We start from the raw sequence: 11,662 nt of genomic DNA, 5'->3' as shown, positions 1-11,662 counted from the left end.
GTGTCTGCATGTCTGCCTGCTCCTCTGCTGCTCTGCTATCATTGATTGTGATAGGTTGATTGTTTCAGTCCTCCTCACCAGGCTAAAGGGCAGCCATAGCCCAACCCTCTGACACACTGGAGTTTATGAGCCTTCTCTTAAAATTGTTTACAATGGGGAAAGTAAAATGTAATGTGAGTGAGTGGCGCAGTGGTCTAAGGCACTGCATCGCAGTGCTAACTGTGCACTAGAGATCCTGGTTCGAATCCAGGCTCTGTCGCAGCCGGCCGCGACCGGGAGACTCATGGGCGGCGCACAATTCGTCCAGGGTAGGGGAGGGAATGGCTGGCAGGGATGTAGCTCAGTTGATAGAGCATGGCGTTTGCAACGCCAGGGTTGTGGGTTTGATTCCCACGGGGGGACAGTATAAAAAAAAAAATGTATTCACTAACTGTAAGTCGCTCTGGATAAGAGCGTCTGCTAAATGACGTAAATGTAATGTTCTAAGAATGAACCAACTGGACTTATTTAGCATATACTCAATTATCAGTGGGCCTAATTATCAATCTCTTTTTGGATGAAATGACTGACTGACAGAAGACTGAGTACTGTATATGAGAAAAGGTATGAGAGCGTACCTAAAGATGAAGTCTTGTGAATAACATGTGGTGTTTATGTCGACACCTGTTGATCCCCTATGATCCTGTCTGTCTGTCTAATAGGAGAGAGCGGAGCGGTCCATGTCATTAGTATTCTACAGCTGAACCCGTGTCTTCGCTCTTTGCTCTCTTGTCTCAGCAGCACTGGGGAATGATTAGGTTGACAGGCAATAGGTGATGACACAAGAAAGCAACAACCCCTCCTCCTCTCTCTTCCACTACCACTCCCTTCCTTCCCTTCAACACATTAGCCTCAAATTACCCACTTTGATCTGAATATTATCAGACCAATCGTCCCTGTTGTAATTACAGTATCTGTGTCGCCTAGCCTCCATTAGCCTAACAAAAGGGCCTCAGAATTAGGCCACTTTCGGCAAATAACGTGGAGCACACTTGACTTTTATGGAGAGATCGTTGTTCACATCTGACGCCATTAATGAACAAAAAGCCTTGAATGCCTGGCTGTGGCAGGCCAAATCTTTGGCGCCACCGTGAGAGAGGCAGACAGTGGAATTTAAACTCTGCTCTGGATGTACTGCTGTACACACAGAGAGGCATAGGTATTGTATAGTAGGCCTCATACAGTGACAGCATTTTCTCTCCATGCTCTTTCATTCCTTTGACAGCAACACAAAAACAAATATCATCAAACTGTATCCTGAGCTAGTGGAGCTTGTATTTCAATCACACTGCGTTAGATGCTGCGTTAGATGAGTTACTTTCTCTCAGGCTATAGAGAACGCATTTTGTATTCTGAAGCGTGGCGTGTGTTTGATCTCAGCCATATCCCTCTAAGACATCATTGTGTAACACTGTAAAAGCAGAGGGATACAGAGCGTATGAAATATCAAGGAAGTTATTCATAAATATTAGATAAGATCAAAACAGCCGCTTGCTCTCCTGCGGCAAGTTCCTGGGTCAAGCCATCGAGATCCCTTTGATTTGTCCCACATGGGCTGTGTGGTAGACTACACAGTAGGCCTGAAAAGAAAGATGCTCTGAACTAAGATGGAAGCTCTGAAAAACATGAATCCAATCTCACGCAGTCAAATTGTGTTCCTAATAATAAAATGGTAATAAAGCCAATATGTTTCTATTTTGTTCCATTTTCGGATCATTTTTATTATTATTTATTATTATTTTGTTTTGATTGTGTCCCTAGCATAAGCCCAACCTGAGGATATTAATCATCTGCATGCATTCTCTCAACCCTTCCTTTCCCATCCACCACAGCTGCTGACACAAATTGGTGAAATATCACTTTGATCATGCCTCCTGAACAACAAACAAAACACAAACCTAATTAGCTTAATTCAGAATCGTTCCAAATGCCCTGGTTTGTTATGAAAGTGCTCTATGAGTTGGAGGAGATGAAAACAGGAGTTGAAACAAGTCCCTCTCCCTTGTATGGATTCTCTCTCTGCAGCTAGGGCCTTGACATGGTGTGGGAACTGTTGGCGGACATGCCCTTAAACTGTTGCGTTACTATACGACCTTTGAACGCTAGGCTCTGTGTAGGCATGATCACTCCAAGAGGAATATCTAAATGAAAGACAAGTATCTACACTACCGGTCAAACGTTTTAGAACACCTACTCATTCAGGGTTTTTCTTATTTTTACTATTTCCTACATTGTAGAATGAAGACATCAAAACTATGAAATAACACATATGGGATCATGTAGTAACCAAAAAAGTGTTAAACAAATCAAAATATAGAGATTCTTCAAAGTAGCCACCCTTTGCCTTGATGACAGCTTTGCAAACTCTTGGCATTCTCTCAACCAGCTTCATGAGGTAGTCACCTGGAATGCATTTCAATTAACAGGTGTGCCTTGTTAAAAGTTAATTTGTGGAATTTCTCCAATTTGGACTCCAGACAAAAGTACACATTTCCACTGGTCTAATGTCCACTGCTTTTGTTTCTTGGTCCAAGCAAGTCTCTTCTTCTTATTGGTGTCCTTTAGTAGTGGTTTCTTTGCAGCAATTCGACCCTGAAGGCCTGATTCACATAGTCTCCTCTGAACAGTTGATGTTGAGATGTGCCTGTTACTTGAATTCTGTGAAGCATTTATTTGGGCTGCAATTTCTGAGGCTGGTATCTCTAATGAACGTATCCTCTGCAGCAGAGGTAACTCTGGTTCTTCCATTCCTGTGGCGGTCCTCTTGAGGGCCAGTTTCATCATAGCGCTTGATAGTTTTTGCGACTGCACTTGAAGAAACTTTCAAAGTTCTTGAAATGTTCCTTATTGACTGACCTTCATGTCTTAATGTAATGATGGACTGTCATTTCTCTTTGCTTATTTGAGCTGTTCTTGCCATAATATGAACTTTGTATTATACCAAATAGGGCTATCTTCTGTATACCACCCCTACCTTGTCACAACACAACTGATTGGCTCAAACGCATTAAGAAGGAAATACATTCCACAAATTAACTTTTAAGAAGGCACACCTGTTAATTGAAATGCATTCCAGGTGACTACCTCATGAAGCTGGTTGAGAGAATGCCAAGAGTGTGCAAAGCGGTCATCAAAGCGAAAGGTGGCTATTTGAAGAATCTCAAATATAAAATATATTTAGATTTGTTTAACACTTTTTCGTTACTACATGATTCCATATGTGTTATTTCATAGTTTTGATGTCTTCACTATTATTCTACAATGTAGAAAATAGTAAAAATAAAGAAAAACCCTTGAATGCGTAGGTGTTCTAAAACTTTTGACCGGTAGTGTACATTCAGTGTTCTTAAATCATGTCAGTAAACCATGCCTGTGATGTATTTAACTTTGAAGTATACAGTGCCTTCAGAAAGTATTCATACCCCTTGACTTATTCCACATTTTGTTGTGTTACAGCCTTAATTAAAAAAAATGGAAGACATAATTTTAAAAATCTCACTCATCTACACACAATATTTCATAATGACAAGGTGAAAACATGTTTTTAGATTTTTTTGCAAATTTCTTAAAAATGAAATACAGAAATATCTCATTTGCATACACTACCATTCAAAAGTTTGGGGTCACTTAGAAATTTCCTTGTTTTTCGAAAGAAAAGCAAATTTTTTGTCCATTAAAATAACATCAAATTGATCAGAAATACAGTGTAGACATTGTTAATGTTGTAAATGGCTATTGTAGCTGGAAACGGCTGATTTTTAAGGGAATATCAACATAGGCGTACAGAGGTCCATTATCAGCAACCATCAGTCCTGTGTTCCAATGGCACGTTGTGTTTGCTAATCCAAGTTTATAATTTTAAAAGGCTAATTGATCATTAGAAAACCCTTTTGCAATTATGTTAGCACAGCTGAAAACTGTTGTGCTGATTAAAGAAGCAATACAACTGGCCATCTTGAGACTAGTTTAGTATCTGGAGCATCAGCAATTGTGGGTTCGATTACAGGCTCAAAATAGCCAGAAACAAAGAACTTTCTTCTGAAACTCGTCAGTCTATTCTTGTTCTGAGAAATGAAAGCTATTCCATGCGAGAAGTTGCCAAGAAACGGAAGATCTCATACAACGCTGTGTACTACTCCCTTCACAGAACAGCGCAAACTGGCTCTAACCAGAATAGAAAGAGGAGTGGGAGGCCCCGGTGCACAACTAGTTTGAGAAACAGAAGCCTCACAGGTCCTCAACTGGCAGCTTCATTAAATAGTACCCGCAAAATGATCAGCCTTGTAAAATGATAAACTTGGATTAGCAAACACAACGTGCCATTGGAACACAGGACTGATGGTTGCTGATAATGGGCCTCTGTACGCCTTTGTAGATATACCATAAAAAATCAGCCGTTTCCAGCTTTTCCAGCTACAATAGCCTTTTACAACATTAACAATGTCTACACTGTATTTCTGATCAATTTGATATTATTTTAATGGACAAAAAAATTGCTTTTCTTTTGAAAACAAGGACATTTCTAAGTGACCCCAAACTTTTAAACGGTAGTGTAAGTATTCACACCCCTGAGTAAATACATGTTAGAATCACATTTGGCAGTGATTACAGCTGTGAGTCTTTCTGGGTAAGTCTCTAAGAGCTTTGCACACTTGGATTGTACAATATGTGCATATTATTATGTCTGTCAAATTGGTTGTTGATCATTGCTAGACAGCCATTTTCAAGTATTGCCATATATTTTCAAGCCAATTTAAATGGAAAGTGTAACTAGGCCACTCAGGAACATTCAATGTTGTCTTGGTAAGCAACCCAGTGTACATTTGGCCTTGCGTTTTAGGTTATTGTCCTGCTGGAAGGTGAATTTGTCTCCCAGTGTCTGTTGGAAAGGAGACTGAACCAGTTTTTCCTCTAGGATTTTGCCTATGCTTAGCTCTATTCCGTTTATTTTTATCCCAAAAAAACTCCCTTGCCCATGCCGATGACCAGCATACCCATAACATGATGCAGCCAGCACCATGCTTGAAAATATGAAGAGTGGTACTCAGTGATGTGTTGTGTTGGATTTGCAACAAACATAAGGCTTTGTATTCAGGACACGAAGTTGATTTCTTTGCCACATTTTTGGCAGTTTTACTTTAGTGCCTTATTGCAAACATGATGCATGTTTAGGAATATTTTTATTATGTACAGGCTTCCTTCTTTCACTCTGTCATTTATGTTAGTATTGTGGAGTAACTACAATGTTGTTGATCCATCCTCCGTTTTCTCCTATCACAGCCATTAAACTCTGTAACTGTTTTTAAAAGTCACCATTGGCCTCATGGTGAAATCCCGGAGGGGTTTCCTTCCTCTCTGGCAACTGAGTTAGAAAGGACCCCTGTATCTTTGTAGTGACTGGGTGTATTGATACACCATCCAAAGTGTAGTTAATAACTTCACCATGCTCAAAGGGATATTCGATGTTTGCTTTTTTTATTTAATCCATCTTCCAATAGGGGCCCTTCTTTGCGAGGCATTGGAAAACCTCCCTGGTCTTTGTGGTTGAATCTGTGTTTTAAATTCACTGCTAAATTGAGGAACCTTACAGATAATTGTATGTGTGGGGTACAGAAATGAGGTTGTCATTAAAAAATAATGTTAAACACTCACAGAGTGAGTCCATGCAACTTATTATGTGACTTGTTAAGCACATTTTTACTCCTAAATGTATTTAGGCTTGCCATAACAAAGGGGTTGAATACTTACTGACTTAAGACATTTCAGCCTTTCATTTGTATTAATTTATAAAAATGTCTAAAAACATAATACGATTTTGAGATTATGGGGAATTGTGTGTAGGCCAGTGACACAAAATCTCAATACATTTTAAATTCCGGCTGTAACATAACAAAATGTGGAAAAAGTCAAGAGGTGTGAATACTTTCTGAAGGCACTGTAAGTGAGTATGGTATAGTCTTGTATGGACTAAGCTGCATACTCCACTTTACAATGACTGCTGGCAAGCTCTCCCCATTATGTTTTGACATCAAAAGCAGTAGAAGTTCTTCCCAGGCAGTTAAAAGTGGGCTCAGCTCGGTGTGGATCTTGTAAATGCAGTTTTTGGGTGTGTGCCTCTCGGGGGACACTTCACAAAGTGCTCTGCACAGGAGTCTCTGTGAAGAGAGGACCAGTGACAGCCATCAGGGAGGGAGGCTGTGGGGTCTGCCACCTCACCACATGGACAGGAACTCTGTCTTTCCTCTCACCATCTCTCTCGTTCTTTTTCTCTTCCCCTCCACTCTTCACGTGGAGAACAATCAGTATTCATATTGTTTGTACACATGCACTGAACATACTGAAATGTAGTGTTAGTAAGCAGTATGGCACACATAGTCACATAGTCCTAGAGTCACAGTATGAAAATGTATGCACTCACTAACTGTGGGTTGCTCTGGATAAGAGCGTCTGCTAAATGACAAAAATGTAAAAATGTCGTCTCCCAGTCTGGTTAGGTTTTACTCACTTTATTCATTTTTTATCAAATAGTATGTAATGTATTGTTTATTGCATTCCAACTGCCTGGGGACTAAAGCTCCCTGTTTGTGGTTGCAGACACAAACACACACACAATAACGCACACACACTCAGGTCCTCACTGCCTCCCTGCCTGTTCTTGCAGACTGATCAATGCAAATGCTGTTATTTATCCAACCCTGAAATTAGAAGACTATGGATCAATCTGACTTGCTTCCTCAAGCCAAGGTGTGCTAACAATGGCAAGCTGCCTTTTTACATGTACTAAAAGACCCATAGTCTGAAACGGCTGCCGTTTTATTCCTATCTCTTACACATAGAGACACATGCACACACCTCATACCACTCTGTTTTCCTCTTACACATTCACACAAATGTGCACGCGCGCACGCGCACGCGCGCGCACACACACACACACACACACACACACACACACACACACACACACACACACACACACACACACACACACACACACACACACACACACACTGGCACTGTGGAAGAGGGCTGCATCCTGAGCTGTTTTTCGGGCTGACCCACTTTCTGTGCTTGGCCAGGCAGGAAGGCTTGTGCTGCTGCTGTGCTGTGTTCTCTGCTGGGGGAGATCCCTGCAGATTCCCCCTGAACAGCCCCCAGCCTCCTGACAGACTAGAATAGTGGCATGTTATCCCCCCATGGATTCAAGGCCTACGCCTGTCTGTTTCTGTGTGTGTGTGTGTGTGTGTGTGTGTGTGTGCTTGTCTTACTCTCTCTCTGTGTCTGTCACACACACACACGTACGCACAGACATTGAGAAATACATTCAATCCCAAATCTGTATTAATTTGGTCCCACCCCTTCACTGTGTTTGTGTGAAATTATTGTTTCAATCTTGCTGCATCAGGAGGCCCTGAAAGTTTTAAATTAAACATAAATGCAAATGCGCTGAGCCATTGTTCCTCTTCCCATTCAAACAGATCAGTGTGTCTGCGGATTACTGCGAGAACAGTGTGCTTGATAATGAGCAGAGTGGAATATTTTATTTGCAAAGCTACCATGACACACCCAAAGCAACACTTTCATATACAAGAGCAATGTATCATATAACCACATATAACTATAATATTCTTAATGATTTGTAACACCCTCAATATAACGCTGTTACAGCCAGATGCATAGCATAACATATGCAGCTGTTTGCACATAAAATCTGGTGTTGGTTGTTGGATTGCACCTCCTCATATGCTCATGTAAGACAACAATAGGCAATGCCATTGTAATCAACAATACATGACACCATATGCATTGACAGCTTTTCTATCCTGACGATTTACATGGAAAATGTCCTTTGCGAATCTTCACACACACACACACACACACACGTACATGCACGCACACGCACACACACACACACCAACGTAAAGGTGAACTCTACCCAGGGTGTCCTAGAGTCACCTGATCAAGCTGTTCCTTCACTGCCATCTGCTCTTGATGCTGTGAAGTCTGGGCAGGCAGGCAGTTCTAAACGCTAGATAGTGTCAGGACTGTGTAGTTTACTATCATGATCTAATCTCTGTTACTCTTTACTATATGGACCCATCAAGACTAATAGGGAAGAGACTCTCTTGATGTCTTTTCTTTTCACTCTTCTGCTTTCGAACAAGTGTCTGTTTGGAGTGTATGCAAGGGATCTAAGCCTACCTTTCCATTATTCATATTGCCATGTTATAAACAGTGCCTGAATTTCTATAAATTGTGTTATAAACTGGGCCGTTGGAGCCCTGAATGCTGATTGGCTGAAAGCAGTGGTATATCAGACCGTATACCACCGGTACTTGTTTTCTGTTTTAATTACGTTGGTAACCAGTTTATAATAGCAATAAGGCAATTCGGGGGTTTGTGGTATATGGCCAATATACCACGGCTAATGGCTGTATCCAGGCACTCCACATTGTGTCGTGCATAAGAACAGCCCTTAGCCATGGTATATTGGCCATATACCACACCCCCTCAGGCCTTATTGCTTATTATACCATCAGGTGCACTTCAATGTTATTTTTCATGTCTGGTCAACTTTTGCTTACACTCTGTCTCCACCAGGGGTCTTTCTAGGTTCCTACTGTTGATGGGGACTGCTGATGACGGTGAGGGAGAGGAGACTAATTCACTCTCAGCATTTATGTCAGATTATCAAGTTCAAAAGCTTGCTATGACATGGGATATAATGTACACTACCCTTGCATTTACGAGAAATGTGTTCCTCAATTGGTGCCATCATCATCATCATCAGCATTATCTTCACCATTATTTCTATCATCATCATCATACTTCTGTAGTAAGCCGTCTCCATATCTATTTTATACAGGGTTGCCACTGTTAATAATCTCAATCAAATGAGCTGCTCTCCCTCTACCCATGTAAAACTCAAAGGATTCTCACATCAAAAGCTTTTACTATATTTAGCTAAATGTTACATTAATTACATAGGCCCTGTCATTATTGTAGGGAGATACCGGGGAATAATTTATGCAATTATATTGTAGTAAGAATGGTAAGTGCAGTCTGTTACATAGTACTTACTATTGTGAATTCTGTTTTCCAAGAAAATACAAAAAGAGGATTACATCAGGTAATCCACTGGTAGTTACTCTGTTATAAAGGCCTGTGTACTGCGAGGTGCAAGCCTTTATGTGTTAAATCGTTAGATAAATGTATACATTTCACCCAAAATATAACAAACTGATGAGAGAACAGACAAAGGAAAAATAAAAGGACCTAATAGGCAAGGGCAGTGACGTCACTTATATTTAAATTCAGGAGCCTATTTTAGCTCAAGATGATAAAAAGCAATGTGCTCATAACTGCTGAAGATGATTAAAAAGTGTGTGGTTACATTTCACATCTCGACTAGGGCAGTTACAGCGTGTGATTACATACTTGTTCTGATGGCAACATTATTGCTCTCAGCAGCTTCTGTGGTTGCGTGTCTGTCTTTCAGAGCTGCAGAAACGGGATTGAGCCGAGGGAGAGCAGAGTAGAGCAGGCAACACTCAAACCCAGATCTGGAGTCTTGGCATGAATTTAAAATGGAGCTGCCAGTCTTTGGAGGACGCAAGCCTCTCTGAGAAGTAGGCATAGCCTACGTTCCAACATAATAAAGGAATAATTCCTTCTGATACCATGCTCTAATTCAACATTTGTCTATTGCAAAATAATAGTGACTTTCCTTCACTGGATAACATAGGAGAATCCAGTCCGGGTTTTCCATGTGATGCGCGTTGGACCCTGGAGGGGGATAATAGCTGGTGGAGCCTGCTCTCTCTCATGCCATGCTGGGCCAGAAGGGCTCCGGGAGACATGCACTTACCCATATCCGGGTTGGAGGAGAGGAAAAAAGTTTCGTTTAAACCTGGACGACAAACTTTCAGCATGAAGCCTCACTGACAGCGCCACAGCAGCGGCTGTCAGCGACTCATTTCACCGCCGATTTTTACAAGCATTACAGCGCTATAACATAGCTTCGTTTTTCCATTGAAGATTTTTTTCCTGCTTGAGTTTTTCCTCTGTCTGTATTTTTTGTGTGAGAGTGTTCTGTTCGTGGGTCAGTGGCCCTGTCTGAAATGTTTAAGTGACAATGGCTGCGCAAGTGGCATCAGCACCGACGACAACTAATAATAAGAAAAATAAATTGTCTGGCAGTTTGGGTCAAGACATACATTCGGGGAAGTCGGGAGGTGGAACTATATCGAGATCTGGAGCAATGCTTGGTGCTGGAGATGGGACTAACACAATGAATAATGTAGACCATCACCACCGAAACGAGCTCAACATGGTAAATTCAACTTCTCCGAATAACAATTCTGACACACGGGAGAATGAGAGTGGAAATAACATAATATCGTCAAATTCGACGACCACTTCGGAGGGAATGGAGACGGGTTTGATAGCAAACCATAAACTGAAAAATGTGAGCGGAGATCCCCCTCAGCACCTCACACCGCCGCAACAGCAGTCACAATTTAACACGTTTCCTCAGCATCAGCAGCGCCAGATACAAAGTAACAACATCAACAACAGCCAAGCGACAAGGGGAGAGAGTGAGGATCAGCACCACGGAGGGAAGAGGGGTGTTTTGGGGAGCCAGACAGAGCAGCAGATGCTGAGTAAAGGTGAAGGGGATCATACCTGTAAACCAGGGGAGCGAATGGGTGCCAGGTATGAACATGCCAACTTGGGACCAACGACTAACAACATCAGCAACCAGCCCCAGAGCGCAGGAGGAAACAGCGCTATTTCTGAGTTGAATAACTACTATGGCACTTCCAGAGTAGGGGCCTGCTATGATCAACATGGCGGACAAAGCACTGGGATGGGGATGATGCACTCCTCGGGACCCAACAACATGGACCCAGTGCACAACTCCCACGAAGGATACCACAACAACCAGTACAACCACTACCCTGGCTACCGGCAGGGCTACGGTGGAGCGGGCTACGGTATGATGGCCTCGTCCAGACAGGGCAGTAACATGATGATGGGCTCTGGCAGCAACACTCCAGCTGGCCATGTCAAGGCTGCAATGGGAGCTGCTGCCTCCGGTTCTGGTGGAAGTATTGGGGGCTTTCAGAGATTCCCAGGACATACTCAGCATCCCTCGGGGGCCACCCCGACTCTAAACCAACTGCTGACGTCTCCAAGTCCAATGATGCGAGGTTATGGCAGTGGCTATCATCAAGACTATAACAGTCCCTCTGCACAACAACAAGCTGGCATCGGCTTGGGCAAAGACATTACTTCTCAGTATGGCTCCACAACCCATGGCTGGCCAGGGCAACAAAGAAATCACCCGTCCATGAGTCCTGGAAACGGAGGGCAAGGTATCAGCAGACCACAGGTAAGTACTAGATTTACAAACTCAGCTGTAGCTCATTAACTTGAGAGGCACTCTGAGTCACACCTGTCATGAACTGTCTGGCAGAGTTGTTGAAATGCACTAGGCCTAGGCTACATGTATTATTACACTGTCAAACGACTTCAAATAAATATGCTGTGTGCCGGTGAATATTGCACTTCTAATATTCATCTACAGGTAAAGTAATTGTAGAAGCGAATACTGTCTGGTTTC

General features: G+C 42.2%; 1 protein-coding gene across 1 annotated transcript in view; it reads left to right on the top strand.

Moving 5' to 3' along the window:
* Window positions 1–10,171: 10,171 nt before the first annotated feature.
* LOC311102610 (AT-rich interactive domain-containing protein 1B-like) overlaps window positions 10,172–11,662 on the top strand; it is a gene marked incomplete at both ends in the record, with an annotated part of 135,870 nt that continues 134,379 nt past the window's right edge. Inside the window, one exon of the mRNA XM_084143978.1 lies at window positions 10,172–11,431. Coding sequence (XP_084000104.1) covers window positions 10,172–11,431 — 1,260 coding nt within the window. The remainder of the gene's footprint in view (window positions 11,432–11,662) is intronic.

Source organism: Coregonus lavaretus, assembly GCF_964263955.1.
Source record: "Coregonus lavaretus genome assembly, chromosome: 27".
Lineage (NCBI taxonomy): Eukaryota > Metazoa > Chordata > Actinopteri > Salmoniformes > Salmonidae > Coregonus > Coregonus lavaretus.
The sequence above is the reverse complement of the archived record's forward strand: the minus strand, read 5'-3'. Positions and strand labels throughout refer to the sequence as shown.